General features: G+C 41.7%; 1 protein-coding gene across 1 annotated transcript in view; it reads right to left on the reverse strand.

Moving 5' to 3' along the window:
- Positions 1-13,133: 13,133 nt before the first annotated feature.
- CFAP418 (cilia and flagella associated protein 418) overlaps positions 13,134-22,709 on the reverse strand; it is an 11,083-nt gene continuing 1,507 nt past the window's right edge. Inside the window, exons 2-6 of the mRNA XM_079300935.1 lie at positions 22,241-22,340; positions 19,853-19,923; positions 19,283-19,348; positions 18,397-18,492; positions 13,134-16,446 (exon numbers count right to left, since the gene is read on the reverse strand). Of these exons, the coding sequence (XP_079157061.1) occupies positions 16,287-16,446; positions 18,397-18,492; positions 19,283-19,348; positions 19,853-19,923; positions 22,241-22,340 (493 nt within the window). The 3' untranslated portion in view covers positions 13,134-16,286. The remainder of the gene's footprint in view (positions 16,447-18,396; positions 18,493-19,282; positions 19,349-19,852; positions 19,924-22,240; positions 22,341-22,709) is intronic.

The raw sequence follows: 22,709 nt of genomic DNA on the forward strand, positions 1-22,709 counted from the left end.
AGCTCAGCTGTCAGTGTTCTCTGACCTGGGGATCCTGCCAACTTCTTGCAGCCCTTTTCCTCAGCTTCCCCTTTTGAAATCGACTCCAGGGTCTGAGTCCTTGGTGCTGCAGGGCCAGTCCCTGCTGCAGGTCTGGCCCCAGAAGCAGGGGCTCCCTGTGTGGGCAGGAACAGCTCTAAGCATGATGCATAATCACGGTGTAATTTGGTTTCCTGAGCCTGCACTGTGTTTTAGGGCAAGGCCTATGAACACATCCCTGAGCTTCAGGTGCTGTACAATGCACCTGAGCTGCACAGCATTCAGAAGATGCTTGCTCCATCTGGTTTTCCTTTGATGAAACAAAAGGACTGTTTGTGGTGATTAGGTCTGAGTCATAACCAGCCTGGCCTATTTGTAAATTGTCATGTCTGTAACCAGAAGCCTGTGCCAAGAGAAGCAGATGCTCATGGCTGCTGTGCTGGAAAGGTGACTGGAGCTGCAGGACACCTGGTAGGGCAGCAATAAACCACCTTTTATTAGCTGCTGTGAAAACAGGTTCTCCCTTCTGAATCCTGGCCAGATTACAAGCAGCATGATGAATTAGTACCAGTTTATGTGCTCATCACAGCTACTTCAAGGGAAATTACTAGGAATCACAAATGCACTGTTCATTTAAATATTATTCATTTATTTTAACTTGCTGCAAGTGGGCAGGTGGGAAGGAATGCAGGGAGTAAACAGTGATTAGCTGTAATTGTCAAGGCTCCATATCTTCATGCAGGGGATGCCCCTGGATGTCAGGGCATGTCCTGTGGTCTCAGCATGAAGGAAGTGCAGATTTTAAATATCACCAGCCAGAGCTGGAGCTGCCTGGGCAGTTGCATGGTGCCAGAGGCTAAGCACTCTGAGGTGAGAAATCCCCTTTAATGATCCCCTTTAATAAGGTCCCCCATCTTGGGCAGTATGGATGCTCAGGCCTCTCTGGGCTGAATTTACTTTGAACAAATGTGGAAGGCTCATCTAATTTTATCTTTGTTTCCAACCATTCAGACTTTCCTCCTCAGTGTTAGTCCTTCCAAGTCACATTAGAACAACAACAATCAGTTCTGCAGCTCTCAAAGGGCAGCTCACCCGTGGCAGCACTGCTCTACAGATGCTCTGCAGAACTTCTGAGCAAGCCAAAGTGCTTTTAATGTTTACACTGGCAATGCCCCACTCCAGCAAGGGCATGAGCCTTATAAATGTGTTGGAGCAGTGGCTCAGAGGTGAGTGGGCACTGGTGGGGATGAAGGGCAGGTCCTGCAAGCTCAGAGGAATGTCCCCTGTTCACCAGGTCTTTACTTACCCAGCAAATGGGAATCCAAACACAGCCCCTGGCATTCCTCTTGCACCCAACCCCACCCTGCCACGTGCCTGTGGCTCAAGGAAAACACTGCAGAAGTTGAGGCCAAAAGAGACCTCAGATGGCTTTGAGGCTGAAGCCACAGAAATGGTGCATTTTGAAACTCTTCCTGAGAGAGGAAAACCAAATAAATACTAATTTTATTTTTTTTAATTTTTTTTTTTTTTGCTACAGCTATTTCCCCAATGAATAAAAGCAATGCTTGTGTCTCTGTGTAGAGCAGCCAAAATGCCAAGGCCTGTCACAGTCAGTACCCATGGGGCTAAACCTGCTTCAAAACCACTTTAAAGCATGTTGATTTGGGTAAAAATGTGGGTCCTCCTTCTGTAGGCTGCACAGGGGGAAGCTGCCAAGCTGGAGGCACCCACAGAGGCACAGGAATGACATCTGGAACCCTGGGATATGAAAATAGGCTGGGAATGTGGGGATGTTTGCTCAGGTGTCTCCTGCTAAACTTGCCACTCTGAATGAGGCATTGATGAGCAGCCCCAGCCACAAAGTGGAGCCTGATCCAGCCCAGTAGGTGGTTTTCCCCAGTTCCATGACACCTCATCCACTGTGGATTTTGGTCTGGCAAGGCAGGCAGCATCTACCAGAGAGGGGCACTTCAGGCTCCACAGTGTCATTTTACAGCCACCTGCCTGCTTGTGAACACTCTGTGGGACTTCAGGGTGTTTTTTTTAGCAGGCTGATGTCTCAGAACAGAGCTTAGTTTTTGAATAAATGAAAAGAAAAAGGTAAAAGAAAAGTTTTTAACCCAGAGGGTCACTGAGCACTGGAACAGCTCCCCAGAGAAGTGATCACAGCACCAGCCTGGCAGAGTTCCAGAAGTGTTTGGACAATGGTCTCAGGCACATGGTGTGACTCTTGGAGTGTCCTGTGCATGGCCAGGAATTGAACTTGATGATCCTTGTGGGTCCCTTCTAACTCAGCATATTCTATGAGTCTATTATCCACAGCTTCTCATTTTTGGCTTTTCTCATTTCTTCAGTACCTGAGCTCTTCTTCTGCAAGCTGAGCATTCCTAGTGGGAATCAGAAACAGCTCAAAGCTGTCCATAATTCATCTAGCATCTTTGTAAAGCTTCTGTTTCCAAAATTACTGCAGTGTCCACATCTAAACAAGCAGTGGTGGACAGAACATTCCATGGGCCACACATCCTGCTGTGCCCTAAAGAACCTTTCAGCTCTGAGTCCTTCTTTGCTTACTGTAAAATTTACTAAGGGCCTCCCTGTGCAGGCCATGTGGCTTCAGGGTTCATGGAAGATTCACTGCTTGGAAACAGCCTTTGAGCCAAGGACCAAGAGCAGGAGAGGTACATACAGGTGCCAAGAGGAACAGCATCACTTCTGGGCTCACAGAGAGGAGAAAAGAACAGCTGGCATTCATCATAGGCAGGAAAAATGCATCCTCCTTACTTTTTTCACAAGGAAAGGAAACTTACACAAAACTGTGGTGTTTAAAAGTATCTTTATTACCCTGTTTGGTGGGACAGAAAGAGCCTTTCTCCCTTTCTTCAGCTCCACAAGCAACTGGAGCTAGCTGAATCCTCTTGGTGTCTGGGATATGGAAGGGAGGCACCTCTGGGCTTGTGCTCTGGTACAGCATAACCCTGCCTATGCTGGGGTAATGCTCTTTGCTTGCAGTGTGTTTCCAGCTGCTGGAATGAGGAAAGGGAGTGCCAAGGAGGACAGTGGAAACAGGTTCCTTATTTTGCTTAATTTCCTTTGCTGTACCTAAGTTCTTTCAGGGAGCTGGAGAACAGCAGCCATGCAGTTAGCTGCCTATGCCCCTTCTCAGTTTCTGATAACCACTGAGAGAGAAATATACAACTAATGCAGGAGGAAACAGCATGAACTTTGTCTCTTCCCTCCTGACTGGGGGCTGGATAATCCTCCAGATCTTACTGTCAATGTGTGGCAGTTGAAAAATGTCAGGAAGGGGAATAAGAGGCTCAAAGCCTGTCCCTACAAATGGAGAGCCCTGCCTGGGATGGGAGGAGGGCTGAGAGACCTCAGTGTGCTGAGGAGGTGCTGTGGGGCAGGCAGCCCCTGCTCACCCCAAGCCCTTCAGTGTTCCACGTGCCTCTCCCAGTTACATTAAACCTCCCACTGAGTGCTCACTGCTAGCCATGCCCTGTGGTCCTCACTGTCACCTTTCCCCATCACCTTTCCTCATCACAGCATCTCTTCATTCACCCCACCAAGTGCCTCTGGTTGGAAGGGGAGTGGCAGTGTCAGCACACCTTCTGACAGGTTATTTCTGTGTTGAATAAGCAGTCTCTCATCTGCCTCAATGCCAGTCTACTCTGACAACAAGAAAAAGGTTTGTGAGCTTCAGGCACTCTCAGTGCTCTGAGGAAACATCTGCACACTGATAACTGCTATTACAGAGGTGATCCTCTTCCAGTGCATGATACTTTAAATTAAGGTAAAAAAACTGCAGGAATACCTGAGCTCCTTGCTCCAGGTTCTATCCTTTATGAGATAGCTAAATACTGGTTTGATAAAAGGACATACATGTACACAAGCATTCCAAAGGTTCTCTTTCTTGATAGATTTTTCTGTGTAAATTTCCTATATATATATATATATATTTCCTGTATATTTCCAAAGCACATCGATTGATTCAGTTCTAACTGAGGTATTTGCAGTGATGATTGCTTAACATGTTGTTCGATCACTAATTTAAAATCAGGTAAAGACAATGGAATTGCACTTGATGCTACTTTCTTACTTCTGCAAAACCAGTTCTTTAAAAAAAAGCCAAATTGAAAAAGTGGTGAGTGTACAGGAAATGAATGAACATTTCAGTGGGCAAAAGTTATCTAAAAGAAATATATTTACATTAAAAGGTTGAACACTTTAAGGAGGACAACTGTGGGGAATGGTTCTCCCAGCCTGGAATATGATCAGATACTGTGATTACTATAATTTAAAAATGTGGTTTAAAGGATGAAAAGGGGTGAAACCTCTGTGAGCCTTTCTCCTTCCCACCATGTGTCACTACCCTAACATTTGCTTCAGAGGGGATCTGAAGCATACATTTTTATACAATAATAATAATTTTATAAAATAATCAGTTTAATTTAGTGTGGATGCACATTTTAAACCCTTCAGCCTCAATGCTTTGTATTTTAGCTGTGGGAACTGCTGAACTAGAAATTGCACAGGCAAAATTTTCCCTGAGGAGCCAGCTTGGTTCAACTCCCACCTGCCAGCAAGGCTGAGGGCTCTTTGTAAAGCCAAACCTCAGCCATGTAGGGACATCCCTGTGGGTAGGAGCACATCTGTTGACAGGGGACAGAGGGAGGGGCAGTGCCTTGGGTGCCTTGTGTGTGCTGGGGCTGGTCACCCAGTTTGCAGCTGGACAGTGATTCTCTGGAAATCGCAGCAGACCTGAGCACTGGGTTTGGCAGAGGTGAGGTGGTGACAGGCTGTGATTTTCTTTACTTTTGAAGCCCATAGCATGGAGAAAATAAGTGGTGGGATGGGATCCCACTGTGCAGCTACACCCCTGAGTATGCCCTGCCATGGCACCTCTGCCCCATGCTGCAGGACAGTCAGGCAGGTCACTGCCAAGACACAGGGTAGGTGGGTTTCAGCCCCAGGCTTCAGCTATATGCTTATTTAGCTCACTGAAGAAGCTGGTAGGTTTTTTATCTTTTAAAATTTGTCATCTGCCCAGTCACTTTCCAGTGCTTATTCAAGAGGAATTCAAACCTGTCACCAAACTGCCTTCCTCAGCTGTTTTTTGTGATGTGTATGAACCACAGAGGAAGCACACACCAAAAATCACTGGGACAAGCAATGGTGGAGACAGATATGAAAGACTTGGTTAAAATGCAAATGTACAGTGTTTTGCAAAAGCTTCAATTAGTTTAATTGTTCCTGTTGAATTAATGCAATCCTACATTTAGATAAGCTCCAGAGGAATGACTCTTAAATACTTTTCTTAGGAGAGTGTCAAAGTCTGGCTGACTGTTCTTTCTGGCTAACTCCAGACAGTGCTGAAAGGAATGATGCAAAATCATCTCAGTTTTGAGATGTGGTTTGATGTAATCACGACAGTCTAAACCAAGCAAGCACTGTCAACTTGTTCCCCAGCAGATGTTAAAGCAGTCTTAGTGGGAAGTTGTCCTGGAGCTAGCTTGCCTAGCCTAGTTATAGTATGTTTTAGTACTCAGACATATGATCAGTTTAGGGGAACAAGTCAGCCAAGCATCTTCATGTTGCCTTTAATCAGTGGCAAAGGAAGACTTTTCTGGTGTGCAATTTGACTCAGATCTTACTCTGTTGCAATTCTGGGAGCTAGTTTTGAGAGAAGAAGCCCCCAGAAGTGAGCACCAGTGATGGCTGAGGGAATATGTATGTACCAAGCCTGCTCATCCCATCAAAGTGTTATAAGTGTGAAAATCACTGCAACAAAACCATGGAGCTGCATTAATGCCAGCAGCAGGGGAAAGCTGGCAGTGCAGTAAGGGAAAAAGAGTGTGCCAACATTTGGAAACCTCAAAATCTTCATCTAGTGGGGGAGACCTTTGAGCATCATTCCTGTTTTGAGAATATAACACACGGGGACCAGTCTTCCCTTCACTGAAGGCTAATACTAGCCCAGTGGGCTTCCCCTGCAGAAAACCTATCTAGTGTGCTATCACAGAGATGGTTAAGCTTGTCTTGTGTGCCATATACAAGGCAGCTCTGCCAGGGCACAGTGCACTACAGGCCCTATGGCAGCAGCATCTTAAAATCCATTCTCAGGTTGTGAAGCACACAGAGAGATTCCTTTGAGGTACCTCTCAAACCGAAACAAAACCAGTGGATTTAGTTCAAACAAATGGCATTTGTGCATGTGCTGTTGCCTAAATCCAGACTCAAGATCCCCAAGGAAACCTGGAATAATCCAGCTGAAGGGCTGTATTTGAAGTGGAGCCTCCTGGTGCATGGCCTTGCCTGTGCTGTCACAGGAAGGGATGAATGAATGAAAGCTCCAGCGGGATGAACCGGCTGTGCCGGGCATCGCCCTGCATGACACGGCCTGACCCCAGCTGCACACCAGGCTCTACGTGACTTGGGGACACACCAGGGGCTTTTCCATGGCACAGCAGCAACTGCTGTGTGCTGTACTTGGAGGAGTGAGTTGAAAGGATCGCTGTCAACAAGCAGCATTGCGTGGGGAGCATTCCCCTACTGTGATGCGCAGGGATTTAGGTACGCAACTCCTGACGCATAATAGACACAATAAACTGGTTTTGCATCAGTCTTTAATACTTTTCCCATCTGCCTCCCCTGGAAAGCAATGCTCAGCTCTGTGAAGAGCCACTGCAAGCTGTGGGGTGAGCAGGGTTGGCACATACATACCCCTGAACCCCTTCTTGAATGCCTTCCTCCACAGCCACGGCTGCCCCGGGAGCCAGCCTGGTCCTTTTAAGAAAACTGCTGCTCTCCTCAGTGGGAGTTTCTGTATTTAAATGCCATCTTGCAATTTCTCTAATCCTTCTGTCAAGGCCTCAGCAGTGACCAGGGGTGTGCTTGATCCCTGCCCAGCCACCCAGTCGTTTCATCCTTTAATTCAGGTTAATGCTCCAAAGAAGTACTGTACTTATCCCCATTACACAACCACAGTCTGGAGGCATTTCAGGGCTGGCATACCTTATTTTAGCATCCACTCCTCTTAAAACTATTAAGTTCCTGATGCTGTTTGCATCATGTTGATTTATTTTATGAATCAAAGGAAGATAATTTCTCAAGGCTGTAAGGCATAAAACTCTGTGTCATAAGACTGTGGCTATAGCTTATTCCCTTACTTTTTTTGCTTTCCTTGCTAAAATGTGAATTTAAAAAGAAATGACTAGCAGTTTATAGAGAGATTTTAAAAAGTAGGTGATGTATGTCAGTACTCATTGTCTGGGCTCCCCAAACTTCTAAAAAAAGCGCAGTTTGCCTCCTCCATCTCATCTTCCTCTGCTTTCTGACTCCTGACAAGCCTCCCTCAAGCACAGTGCACTTGTGGCTTCACAGACGCCTTCTTCTTTCATGGTAGAGCCCCAGATCCCTACTAGCAGTGTGTGATTTAGGAGAGGAGGAGGTGTGGAAGGGCCTTCATCTCACAGGAAGCATTCTCCATCTCCTCCCCTTTTCAAACTCACTTCTACTCTTTTTTGGCAGCAACCACTGAGGAGGTCCTGCTGGGAGCTCATTCCTTTGCATTTAAGATGCATGGAAGCAAAATGGAGCCTCTTGGTTGGCGGGGTGGGTTGGTGCCATATCTTAAAACTTCCTCTAGAGTATAATTAGGAGACCAAGGGGAGCCCTCAGGTGTGCCTTTCCAGTGAGCAGGCTCCTCAGTGCTCACTCACACCTACCTGCATGGCAGCAATTTACTTGATGATGCTTGTACACAAATATGTTAATGGTCTATAGTTTACACACAAGTGCTGAATCAGAATATGCCTAACAGTGGAAACATTTTCCTGAAAACATCTTTGCATGATGTTTCTGTTTAGAAACACAACAGATGTGGCTACCTCACTTGTGGCTGTGCTCTCAGACCTTTCAATCTGCAAACCCACACTTTTTCCTCAGCAGCAGAGTTTCCAGCACAGAAAATTTAAGGCTGCTGAAAAAAGAATTGCTTTTCTTAGTTACCCTTCTTGGACTATTAGATGTGGCCTGTGACCTCCTAGGGCCAAGGATCTACATCTCTAGACAGCATGCCCCAGAGAAGAACTCAGTCTCCACCAAAATTTAGAAGGATTGCTGTCAAATGCAGCAGCTGAATTGGCTAGATTTATTGAGAAACTCAATTTACTTCCTCAAAGTTTGCATTGCAAGCATGCCCTGAGCCTTTCCCAGGCCATTCAGACAGAGATAAGGATTTTTCTAGAGGATGAATAAGCATAGTTTCAAGTCCATAAAGAAAACAACAGCCATCAGGAGCCGAAAAAAAGTGTGGGAAGCAATGTTTTATTTTAAAATGTATGAAGCATGAATGTGCTCATTTAAAGTAAGACTGTCAAAAATACCAGCAAGTGCCTAAAGCCCGCTGTACTGTTAGCTTATTGCAACTCCCCCGTGTTCTCCCGTGTTCTCCCACGTTTTTCTGCTCTCGGCTCAGCCACAGCCCAACCCATCAGCCTGCAGGGAGAGAAGGGTGTTCCTCCCCTTCCTGCTGGGACTCACTGGGCAGCTGGCATGGAACACGTGCTGTCCCTTTCTTTGATGTGTTCCCAGTCTCCCTGCAGGTGGGAGGGGCGTTTCTGCGGGCAACCTGCTCCTGGGTTAATCCTGAGCCTCCTGCAGGGTACTCCTGTCTCAAGCAGAAGGCAATGCCTCCCAGCCCCATGTTACTATCATCCATTTGAGCATGGCTGTAGAAAAAGGAAAATATTTAATTCCACACAAGTTAATGAACTCTCATTTTCAGCCTTTAGTCCTTTAAATAGCAGGACAGGAAATATGAGTAACTTGCAACATCTGACAGAAAAGGAAAGTAGCTGCTTCATTCTTTTATGGCCTGTTACCCTATTGAACAATGACGTGAGAATGTGTTGGGACAAACATGATGAGGTGCTCTCTGCCACGAGGTGCCCATTAGGCTGTTTGTTTTTCCCCTGTTTAAAGGTGTCATTTGCTTTATGCTGGATCCTGAAAATACCCAAGGTAACCACATGCTCAGCACTGGCTGAGAACACGGAGTAGAGAATTGTTATTGCAAGGTCTGCCAAATGATTTGACATCTGGAAATTATCCAGTTTACAAACATACACTTTATAAAGAAGTAATGTTCTCCAGGTTTTAGAAAGGATTTGCAATATGCCACAGAGGAAAAAGTCTCTTGCAAAACTAGAATGATTAAAGATTTTAGCTTACCATAGCAACCCTGGTGTGGAGCACCTGGCTGGATACTCTGGTGCTAAGACTGCTGACAGCTGTGTCACCATGTCCTGTGCTCAGAAGATGTGATACCCACGTTCAGTGAGCAGAACAGATGGAACCCAACATCCTCTTGACTTGAATTATTTTAGCCATTCAAATCCAAAATGTTGTCTTTGCAATGAACCAGATTGCTCTATTGCTGTTCAGGACATGGGTAGACTCTTTTATACCACTCTCCTTTTTCATAGTTTGTTTGTAGCCTTCCTCACTGGAATGGAACTAAATATAAATCTAGCATGGAGGATGGGGAATGGGGAAAGGGAAAGGGGAATGGGGAAAGAGGAAAGGAAAAGGAAAGATGCTTCAGAAATATGTGTGAAGATGCAACTAAAAGACTGCTTTAAACTGCCTCCAGGTGACAATTTTAGCCAAAATAATTTCTCAGTGTTCTGTGGGGAAGACATGAGAAATGAGAGTCATCATTCATAGAAAAATCAATGTGGAGGAGCCTAGCACTTTGTGTCACTTCAGCCACTGAGCAGCACATATTGATGGAATGGTGCTTTGCTGTGCTGTAGACTCAGAGCAGATGGATTTCCCAAAATATACACACACTTAAATCAAAAGGAAAATGACATTGTTAATGAGCAACTGATTACACTTCAAATAAATGTTTTGAAGCCATGTATCTGCCACTTGTAAGCAAGACATGTCACTGATCCAAAGCACATAAGACAATGCAGCAACAGCTTTTATCTCTGAAGAGGTGGAAGCAGAGCTGTGCCAGCACTGATTTAAAATTGGTAATCTAAAAATTAAACCAGGTATTGCAGTGAGTATTTGGATTCAGGAAAGGCTTATATTCCTTTATGGCTAGTAAGACTAATAATAACTCTTACTATGGCAAAGTTTTTGTTTTTAAAGACACACATCCTCCTACTTCAGCATGCAGATTAATCTCTTCCTGCAAGTGCCAGTAACCCAGACTGAATGAGACTGCAATACACAAAGCATTATTTTGGATAAGTGGTCCCCAGATATAATCCCTTCCTAAACCCATCTGCACGTGTAAGATTGTACTCTGATTACACTGATGAGAATAGTCTTCCCAGGAAAGGCCAGGCAGCTCTCACAGCCTGCTGCAGCAATTTATACACTTTTCCTTATCAGCATCCTGAGCAGCCCGCTCTGCCTAGATAAGGAGTTTGATGCTAAATTCAACCTTCCTGTCTCTGGCTTCCCCCTTCCTGTGACTGCTGTTTACATCAGGGCAGTCAGCACACGGAATTCCGAGCACACTCAGACTGCTGACTACCCCAAAGCTCCTAGCTGGAAGATGTATGCTCACTATCACATCACTGCAATGTCTTAGAGTAAGGCCATGTGGTTTGCCTTTAAATAGAGATTGAAAAATTATGTGGATACTTTATAAATATCACCTCTCACCGTTCAAGAGTGAACATTTTTTCCCCTCTGCAGGCAATCACATTTTGTAAGCAGAGAAATTTAAGGTACTAAGGAGACAGAATATTATGCACTGGTTTGGCCATGGTGAAAATGCCTTTTCTCCTCTTTGCCTCCCAGTTCTTCAGCAAAAAAGTTGTGAAGCTGCAAGGGTTTCAGTTTTACTAAACTCTTTAAAGACTTCCAATATCTTCTGCTAATATTTGAGTAACAGTTATAAACCACTGTCTAAGAGGGTTTTAAAAGCCCTGAATATCTTAGCTCTTATATCTAAATAAAATATCTATGTTAGCTATTATCTCTAATACCTATCAACAGGAAACAGGTTTCAAAGTACTACAGGAAACCCTGAAAAGGGAATGGGGGGATGGATTCACTCCCATCTTCTGGGCGAGCCTGTGAAATTGCAGTCATAAAAGATTCCTAGAAAGGACACCTCCCACGTGGAGTTCTGTCCTTGCTTTTGGCAAATGGTGGACTTTTGAACTTCAGCCTGCAGCATGGTATTTTTATTTCTTTCACTTACATGTATCTTTAGTTTAGAAGCAAACAACAACCAGGCTAATTTCTTATCTGAAAAAATATTTTATCAAACTTCTCACAAAACACTACTCAGCCTTGCTTGTTCCTTTCCACTCTATTAAACTTTTAATTAAATTATTTACCCTATTAGAAGAAATCAAGTAAGCAAATAATGAAGTGTTATACAACTCACTCACCTATGGTGTAACTAGGCTAAATTTATAAATACTCCCTGTTTTATGAGTAAAATAAGCAAACTTTAGTTTCATGGTTTAGATACCTTTGTGCTTCTTGTCACTTCTGCAGAAACAGGCACCACTTCTCTGGTTATTGGAAATAATATTTACTTCCATCCACTTTAAAACTGCTTTGTTCAGTGAAACTTTTTGGATTCCCAAAGAACCAGGAGAGAGTTTAGAGAGTGAGACTTCACTAACCTCAGCAGTGGCTCATGGATGATGGACTGCAGGATGCAGGTCTCATGATTCTCATGCTGTGTCTCAGACTGCTCTGCAGCATCTCTGGTCTACATTGCTTTCCTAGATAGATAGGAACAGCTTTTTTTCCCCCAATTACTAAATTCTGGACTTCTACTACTTTATTTTAAAGAGCTGCCACCTTAGGTGATGTATTATCTAAATTTTCCATTGAACATTAGAAGATCCTAACCTATCCTAATCCTAATCCAACCTCTACTTGCCAAAATTATTAAACATTTTCAGGGAAAATTAATTTGGGCAGGGTGAAACAAATTGTAGGGCAATTCAAGTTTTCTACTGATGTTATTAGAGCACAAATATACATAAGTATGGACATACTGAGAGTTTTTTATGCTGCTTTACATGACAGTTAAATTTTTAATCTCCTTCAGTATTGGTCAAGGACCACTTGATGACCATTTGGATGAATTCATACAAAAATAAATTGAATTGCTACAGATCTTGCTACCCCACTGATAATGACACTAATAAGAGACAAATGCAAGAAGCCTTGGTGTGTTGAATGCAAACCACTATTACAGAAAAAAATAGGAGTATGAGGATTTTTATAAGTGAATCAGAAGCCTGAACTGTACCTCTCAGTGGTGCTGCTCTGCCCTCTGCAGACCAGATTGTACAATCACAGTCACCCTGATCATGTACTTCTAAAGCACATCTAATTCAACAGAGAAATAAGTTATCAGAGTGAAACACACATGAACATCACTGTGATACTGCAAGTCCTAAACAACTCAGGAGTACTGCTGAGGCAGTGGCTGGTTTCTGAGTATCCTCACTGTGTCCACACTGCCAATTAAGTTGGGGAAATAATTATTGCCTGAATAGCACCAATGCCTGGAATCTGAAATCAGGATGAGGTACAGGAAGTATTTATGTTTGTTACTCTAATATAAGTCACAAGGCATTTCTTGATGGCAAAAAAACTAGTTGCAAATCCCATATGCAGAGCAACTCCTCCCTGGCGCTGTAAACAGTTTTTACAGCAAGATTCAGGGCAAGTGGACCACAGAAAATGCTTGACTGATACACCAGGCTGCCAGCACCCCACTCTGCAAGTTGTTTAGCTATATGCCACCCTGCACAGCCCCTGCCTCCACCTTTTATCCTTGTAAACATCCAAAAATTCTGGCAAATGCATCCACCTTTATGAGGTCTCTATAATTTCATGTGCTCTCCTCATGTTAGCTGGTAAAGAATGTTAAAATTTATTTAATTCTCTATGTGTTACATCCTCACTGATGTGAGAAAACACATACAATAATATTACTGCTTCTTATGAGCTTTTGAACTAAGGACATGTCATAACCCTTCAGACAGAAAATATCATCTTTATAAGGCTTCTCTTGCATAGGAAGAATACAATAGAATTCATACAAAACATGATTGAGATTACTTTCAACTTTTCATTTTATTAAGTGCTGACATTTGAAAAACTTTCTCAAAGCACACATGCCAAACCTCAGCCATCAGATGTGGCCTTAACAATGAGCAGCACCTGATGCTCCTTGACTCCACCTGCTGCAGTCATCAGGTGTCACACCACAGAGAGAATGTCAGATCTTCCCTGGCAGGAAGAGAAATTTGGGTATGCAGCTCCCAACATAGCACTTCTTGTATTGTGTGACTACCACATGTGCTGGTTACATGACCCAAAGACTCACATGCCAGGAAACAAGAGAAGTGGCAGTCTTTCAGCAAGTGGCAGCATTTGCAGAATATCTTCAGCACAAAACTAAAATAGATGTTTGGAAAAAAAAATTAAAATCTTTATTTGATATAATACAGTGCAGAGCTTGCTACATGTAATGTTATTATGCTTCTGTAAGTTAACTTTAATGGCAGATCAATTCTTAATAATGACTCTTCTGAACTATATTCAGCCTCCATAGTTTGCAGGTAAAACAAGTGAAAGATACGTCAGAGCAGCATATTAAAATATGATGGAATCTCATTTTGTCATCCTTCATTGCTTCTGTTTTTTTGAGGGATCTGCTGCAGACTAATAGGACAGGCTAGAAAATTTCCAAGCATATCAGTAGGCAAAACAAAAGTCTTGAATTTTCACCTTGCCCATTTCACAAATGGAAATAGTATTATTATTCCAAAAAAATGGAGGGAAACAATGACCACGTTTATATTTAGCAACACTATTCTCCAGTACTCCACTGGATAACAGCTGAATTGCATTCTTAAACAGAATTCTTTACATATTCTTAAATAGAATTCTCTACATAATCCCTGCTATCTCAGATAACCAACCCAGAAATACCACTTAGGGTCTGGGCTACATCTGGAAAACCTTGTACAATCTGACAATACCTTCATCAAATGAACATTCACGCTCTATTTTACCTTTATTTACATTCCTTTCATCCAAGGACTTTGGAGGGGTTTGTAACATGTAACTGAAGAAAGCAAAGGAAAGGAAATCAAATCTTAATACTGCTCCTCCTTCCAACAAAGTAACTGTACCTAATGACGTAGCAATTATTCTCTAATCTAGAAATATAATAAATTCTAAAAACCTGTACAAGAAGCACTATTTCTGTACTTGTTTAAAACTTCCCTTGGACAAAAAGCTGTCATATCCCACCACTCTGCCCAAGGCCAGAAACAAGTTAACTACACTTGAATAAACCTGATTATTTCAGGGGAATTTTCAAGGTGCAGGAGACATGCTCCCTTTCCAAGTCACATAAGACTTGGTCTCATGAACTGAGATGGGAATTAGGATTTTCCCCATTTCCTGCTTACAGGTTGCAAGCCCAGCTTGTTTCTAATTCTAGCCAAAAGACACCTTGTGGAACTACTTGGTCATGAGTTCCAAATAGTCTTGAACAGAAAAGCCAAGGCAACTCAGCACTCTTTAGAATGGAAAGCAGGTTTCTTCCCCAGACCTTGTTACCTACTGCTGAGTTCTTCTCTTATTCTTAGCACTGATGCTCTCTAGGCATGAAAGTTGCTTGGGCCCACCTGAAGAACACCCAGGAACACTCACTGTGTACAGCCCAGACCACAAAGGACAGAAGGGCAAGCAGAGCTCTTCTAGGAGCTGGCTGAGCATTAGTCAACTGGTCTCTGGTCCTGAACCTGCAGTTTTGGGCTCTAGCAGTTGAAACTTCAGCCTGAAATACTAAATTCTCTGAATATGATACATGACCCTAAATATGTCTATGCATCATGCCAAGTAGTACCTCTCCAAAGCCAACTCACCTCTGACTCTACAGCAAGGCTGCATGGCACTGGAAGGTGCAGTCTGGAGCACTGAAGAAGCACTGCCAGACTTCCCAGGCACACTGCAGGTTCCAAAACAAGCACTCATGGAAGGACAAGGTAGGCAGGGTGCAGAGTGCATGATGCCTCTGATCACTGTTGGGATCTGCTCTTTCAGAGGGCAACAGACACAAGAATCACCTCTGTTAGACCATGCAATTGTCTTGGAAAAGCTCAGAAACAGAACAAATGTACAGACTGGAACCACAAGCAAAACTTCAGAGAAAGGGAAATGGCTCTGTATATCTAGAATTGGCCAAAGTAATTCTGAATTTGTCTGTACAGCTACACATACTGCACAGCAAAACCACTGACAGACTTCCCATAAAACTATAGTGGGATAAGCAACTCACCAACTAACAATGTTATTGAGGGAAAGGAGTGTGTTGAAACAGGACAGATACTTTCTGAATACAATTTTTCTCAAAGAAAAGCTGAAGTGAAAGCTAAGTGAAACTGAAAAAAGAATCTGAATTTGAACATCAGTGGGGATATACATTTTCTCACTCTTAAAAGCCTGAGCCTTTCTCCCTTGAAAATACTGATAAAAGAGTAACATACCCTTCAGAATCTCTTTAAAATTGCATATTTAATAACTACACAATAACTTGTTAATCTCTTGTGCAGTGAGGGCTGAAGAGAAGTTGAAGAAATTCATTGTGGTAGAAGTCCTTAGTCAGCAGAAAGTGCTCTGAAGAAAGCAGTAGGAACTGGAAGAAAATTTTCAGCACCTGCAGTTTTGGCTGGTGGGTAACAGGGAGTAAAGCTCTGGGGTGTGCTGAAACCTTTATGATGAAAGCTGATCTCACAGTAATTTTTAGGAGATAAACAACCACTTGTTCATTAACAACTAGGAACAAAACAGAAGAGCAGGATTCATGTCTGTGCAGAAATTCATATGCTTGTGATGAAAACCACCATTTTGAGTCCAGGATTCTGCAGCCATGGGAAATAAGGCTCTCTGGTAGATGTGAGGAACAGTCTCAAGGAGCTTTGCCCATGCCCAAGTGTGTTATTTCCTCTTCTTTTCTTTAACACTACTGAGTGTGAATTTAACCTCATTTAGCTTCCAGAAAGCCTCCAAGTTGGTTATTTCTCCTAATAATTCAACTCCCCACACTGCTTGCAAGACAGGTTGAAATCTGGGTATTATAATCTATTTCCAAATCTAAGTATTTAATTTTCCATCTGTTCTCAGAAAACTGGGAAGGAAACAAATTCATTTTAAGAGGCATTTCCACACAAGTAGGTATCCCACACAAGGAGACTTCATTCTCCATGTTTGCCACAAACCCACCGAAGCTGTGGCTGTGTTTGGAGGTCAGTTAATTCTTCAATGGATCTCCAGCTGCACTGACAAGCATATGCACGTGCTCCTTTCTTCTTTATCATCTTTGCTCTTAGTTTACTGAGCTCAGGCATGTTATTCCTGCCAAAGAAGTGAATTCATCTTAGGATCATGCTGGGTTGTTTTAGGTTTTTTTAAAGAAAAAATATTCATGAGGCCATTTCAAATCAGAAGACATCTTAAGGACAATTCTGAGTACCACTGTCATGGATGAATTTAGGGTTATATTTGAATTCTGTTTTGAACACAATCCTTTCTGGAGAGCAGTCTCAGTGTGTAGTTTCTGTGTTCTCAGATCAACTACAGACTGATGTTTTTGTAAATAATGTTATCTGTTGGGTTTAGAGACTTCCAGAGAAAGTCTCCAGAGAAAGAACTGGGAAGAAAACCACGCAGAACTAATTATTGTCTTAAAAAATTCCCCAAAAATGTATTTATCTTCTCAAATTTGCTGTAAAAATTGCTATGCATAATGGGTACAATTAAAGAGTTAAACTTTTCATCAGGAACTGCTACTCAAGGTGATTGTTAAAGTGACTGAAATGAAATGGCCATAAGAGGGTAGACTTACATCAAACCAGAAACAATTCCTGTGTAGCCATTAACCATAACAAATGAAAAATCAGCATGTTATGACAAAAACTAGTTGTTAAAAAAAAAAAAAAAAAACACAAGTGAAAATGTAGCATTTTAGTTATCTCTGCTCTTATTACCTCCTCCTGGCCACTGGCCACTGAATTGCTCAAAAACATTAACAAGCCAAATTAAAGAAAACCCAAAACAAGTATAAAAGAAAGATTTTTCAGAAAAATAGATCACATATCCATTGCTGGAAGGAAAATGTTTTATCTTTAAGTTTACTTTCTAAAATTCAGGTTTGTCAAAATAAACAGCTAAATATCTTGCTAAAGATTACAGATTTTAATCAATGTTACAAGTATCTGATGCTAATGCCACTCATGTTTTTTTTTTTCTTTCATTTCATTTATTAATTTCAAAAACTGAGAAGCAAACAATTTTGACTTTGGGTAAATAAAAGAATCCCACTTTTGTTTAAACATTTTCCACTGCCAAACTAATCTTAGGTGAATTTAGTAGCTTGATATTTTAAAAGCTGCTTTAAATAATGGGAAAAATAATGGTATTCAATAAGAAAAACAAATTTTGAAACTGGAAAAAAATACAGGAATAACTGAAGATGTAATACAGGAAAAATTATGGAAAATGAGCTGATATCTCCATTAATGTTCTTCTCTGACAGTAACATCACTGTCCAAGCATATACTTTGAACACATCCACCTCTTCCATCAGTTAACAGGCACACACAGAGATTGTACTAAAATAAGAGGAATCCAAATTTGATGACTATTAGGAACATGCCTACTACACTACCTTTCACTAGGTCTTGGCATTAGCTTTAGAGAGACTGGAAATAAGAACTCCTTACTTTTAAGTCTCCAAAAACTATTCAAAGAATTTAAAACATCACAATATAAGCAGAAAACAAAAATGCCACCTCTCCATTTAACCAAACCTTGCTTCAAGAAAGAAATCTGTTAAGAAATAAAACTATTTGATTTTCACTGAACATGACAGCACACCTGATAGTGGAATAAAGAACATCTGACTTGAAACCATCACAGTCCCTATGACTGAAGGTGGGGTACAAAGCACATGCTGAAAAGTCTGCATTCATGTTGTTGACATTGTAGATACCCTGCAGTGGTTGACAGAGTCCAACTCATCCCATGGATTAGCTGCTTATTTCAGCAATAAGCTGGCCTTTTGATACATGAAACTTGAATTCTTTTTAAAAGCAGATGGAGAGACATAGGAGAAGAGATAGAAAAGGATGAAAACAAATTTTGGGAGATTTTCTTCCCCCTCCCCACAGACTGTCCCACCTGATCTGAAGCACCATGCATGCTTCTTTTAGGTGACACAGCAGTGCTAAGAGCTTTTCATCTTTCCTGTTCTTACTGAGCCTCAAAGCATTAGTGTCACAACAGTAATACCCACCCCAGACACACCTGAAAAAAAGATAATCACAGGACTGATCCCAGATGTAGTCATTGAAAAGTGACACACGGAAGTCACAAGCAGTACAACGCAGCTGATCGCACGCTCTGGACAAAGAAGAACAATCCATCAGAGAAGCTGACTGACACAATATACATCCATCATAAATGGGCCAAAGTACAGCACTCACTCAGAAATACTAGAAGCAATGTCAGCTAATCTTATGCTTTTACATCTCTGGCATGTTCAGAATTACAATATGTGATTTAATTATATATTCAGGTATTATTTTTACAGATTCCTATCCACACTGAACACATAAACTGATATTCACTTGATATATTCTCTTTAGTCTTCCTCACTGGTAGAGCACCTGGGCAGCACCCAAATATGTGCTGAGTACACAATTACTGCAAAAATTGCCACATGGAAATGCAGTAATGTTCTATAGGATATTGTGGATAAACCACCAAAGTACCTCTTCTGCTAAATTCAGCTGCAACACTCTAACCATTTTCAGTTCAGGTTCTGGGAGGACTTCAACCAGCCCACTGATTTAAGTCACACACTTGGCATCACATAGAAAGATGAAGAGAGGCAGGGAAAAATAACAATACAGCAGCAATTTCCTTAACTACTTACTACTGATTTTTGGTTTCATGTCTCATTTGCAAGCATCTTTCAACACCTCAAACAAACAAAAGGTCAAGTGGTCAACAACAGAGGACTGGAAGGGACCAGCTGATTTCAACTGCAAGTTACAGGCAGCCACTTCTTTAGATGACTGTAAGGCTGTCCTGCCAGTTCAAATGCAGAATTTTGTACCACTACAGAAAATACAGCTGTGAATAAAAATAATGCTAGAGCAAGTAGCACATATTTTTTCAGGTTTCCTACCTTTTTGAAATATTTGTTCCTATCCCAGATGGTGAAAGGCTTCCACCCAGGTACACTGGACAGCATCTGTGTGGATTCATTAAAAAATATTAAATTATAGCAAGAGGTTGGAGAAAGCAGTACAACATTTCTCCTAGTTTAACAGCATGGTATTTATAAAAAACCCAAATTTAAATACAGGCAAAGCATCCAAATCTTTGTAAACTACATAATTTCAAAATTTTCATTATCAAAGTGTTCAAAGAAAAACTCTATGAAAATCACTCTCTATACCAAATATACAAAGGTGTACATATTGCAGAATTGATAAATGTGTATGTCCATAAGGCAAAGAAAGATGTTGTTGAATAGCTTAAATAATAAATTTATAATTTATTTTGACCACACAAAAACACATTAACAATTCTTTGAAATTACCTGTTTATCTTTGTTTTTCTGTAAAAAGACTGTCTCTCCTCTCAGTATCCTTCTTAAGAAATGTCAACACAGATTAAACAGCAGCAGTATTATTAGATTGGTAAGAAGTTATAATCAAGCAATGTCCAACAAGTCTGAACATTTTTCACCTACCTTTTCCCATGTGCCTGTACACCAACACCATTTCTTTCAGGTGTGAGACTTGCAGAATTAGACTTCAATTTCTGTTTAAAAACAACCAAAGAATAAAATGCAGCATTACAGCAAAGTCACAATATTTTGTTTTACTTAATAAACAGGAGTGAGAAAATCTCAGTCATGGAAGAAAGGGACTAAGGCTTGGGAATTTTCTTAAGTTTGTGAGGCTCTGAACTACACAGGTAAGCAAAGAATAAGGCTTCTCTTCCCACACTGAATTTCCAGCTCTGGCTGAAGGAATTTCACACCACATGATCACATAAGACTTTACAATCAAGACTTAATATTTCATGGCCTCCTTTTAATAATTTTGCTTTTAAAACCAGTTATTATTTGGAACCCTCTCCCTTAATGTTTTTAGCTTTTATTTTATTAAAACCCATCAATAACTGAGATTATTCAAAAAGATAGAGTCTTTGAAAGGTGCACACAGAAGAGTTTATTTAAATTCTAGAATATGAGAACTCTAGATCCTAAATGGGAAGTTCTAGGGATATAAAATGACAAAATTATATGAATTTACTGGCATAATTCTCTCTTCCTCACATGTAAAGAAGTATTTTTTGATGGTGGAGATTTAGCCACTCTGTAAAAAATCAAAGACAAACAAAACAAAAACAATGTCACTTGTGAAAATAAGGGAATCTGCGGGAGGTTATGAAGTGTAAGTAACACCATTTTCTGCTGCTGATACCCAAATGAAGATCTATTTTTAATGCCTTCTATCATTGTAATTGTTTTAAGAATTGAGTTTCATCTCCATCTCCTGCTGTGAAATGAGAAGACATTTGCAGAGGATACAAAACGGGGAGCAGTGGTTGGTGCATCAGATGACTGAGCTGCCATTAAGAGGGAACTCAAATGACTTCCAGAAATGGAGTGAGAAGAATCTCTTCAAGTTCAGCTAAGGTGAAATGCAAACTCCTGCCCCAGGGGAGGAATAATCCTTATGCACAGAACACCATGTGGGCTGACCAGCCAGAAAGCAGCTTTGCAGAGCAGGCTGTGGGAAATTCAGTCGATAACAAGTTGACTGAGAGCCAGCAGTGTGCCCTTGCAGCCCAGAGGGCCAACAGTATCTAGGGATAAACTAGGAGGGATGTTGCCAGGATGATCCCTCCTCTCTCCTCAGCACTGATGAGACAGAATCAAAGAATCATTTCAGCTGAAAGGGACCTTCCCCTGCTCAAAACAGGGTCAGCTTCAGCAGCTCGCCAAGGACTGTGTCCAGCTGCATTTTGAAAACCTCCACAGACTGAGACTCCATAACCTCTTTGTGAAGATTGTCCCTGTGTCTGACCACTCTCACAGCAAGAGAAGTGTTGTCTTGTGTGCAGATGGTATTTTGTGTGTTTCAGTGTATGCCCATTGCCTCTTGTCCTGTCACTGTCACTCTATGGAGGAGAGTCTGGCCCCTTCTTTTCTACCCTCACAGCTGTTTACACACATTGATAAGATGCCCCTTGAGCCTTCCCTTCTCCAGACTGAACAGTGCCAGCTCTCAGCTGCTCCTCATGACAGGCATTTCAGTCTCTTAGCTGTCCCCATGGGCCTTTGCTGGAGGTTCTCCAGTGGCTCCATCTCTCTCTTGTATTTGAGAGACCAGAATGGGTCACATTGCTCCAGATACAACCTCACAGACATGTCTGGAGCACTATGTCCAGTACAAAGGAGGCATGGACATAATGGAGTGGGCCCAGGAAAGGACCAGGAAGGTCATTAAGGATTTAGACCATCTGACATCCAAGTATAAGCTAAGAGAGTTGGAATTGTGGAGCCTGGAGAAAACACTGATCAGGAAAACCTTATGAAGGTATGTCAGGGAAAAATAAAGTAGCCAGATTCTTCTCAGTGTGGATCACTGACAGGAGAGGCAATGGGTGCAAACTGAAGTACAAGAATTTCCACTCAAACACACAAAAAAATCTTTACAACTTGTGAGGGTGGTCAAACACTGGAACAGTCTACTTAGGGAGGACCATTTGGACACAGTCCTGGGCAACTGGCTCTAGGCAGTCCTGCTTGAGCAGGGGACTGGACCAGATGCTCTCCAGAGGTCCCTCTTCCAACTGTAACCATTCTGTGATTCTCAGCATTGACACTATGCTCTATTTTAAACTAGCATTTCCTTTAATTGCCTGTTATTGCCTAGGTAAGAACATCTCTTTACACCTCTCCTGTTGCTTACTACAGGATTACTGCATTTTTCTTTCTGCTTTATTTTCCAAGTTTATTCTACAGCTTGTTTTCATTCATGTTTTGCTTTAAAAGTTTTAGCTTATGGTACTTTTACTTCCATAGTTGAACCTGACTTGTCCTAAATCTCTCCAAACTTCTACTCACCGGAGGTGTTTTGGTAAAGCTGCTGTCATTACAGATTTCATCAATAATGTCATCTAGATCTTCTTCGCTGCTGCCAGCCCTCATTAACACTTTAGCTGATCTGAAAAATAAAGAAATCAGCTTTCATTTTTGTAGCAAGACTACAGCAATTCTAAGAGCAGTAAGTTAAAAAATATAAACAGTTACAGCCTTTTTCCCTTAATATTTTTATAGTATCTCAGGTAGGCCATCCAAATCATGACTGAACAGATGTAAACTGCAGGATAACACCTTTCAGTTGTCCCATCATAGGTCTTATTTTTGCTTGCTTTTTTTACTTCCAACAACTCCCAACTGTGAATAAAACTATGACAGTATAACCCCTGCTACACTTACTGGGCAATTAATTGGATTACCCTGATTTTTCACCTTTAGCTTCAGCAGCAGGAATATAATAAGGTCAGAGGAAGGTCTCTACTCAAGCTACACA

This window comes from Erithacus rubecula (assembly GCF_903797595.1).
Source record: "Erithacus rubecula genome assembly, chromosome: 3".
Lineage (NCBI taxonomy): Eukaryota > Metazoa > Chordata > Aves > Passeriformes > Muscicapidae > Erithacus > Erithacus rubecula.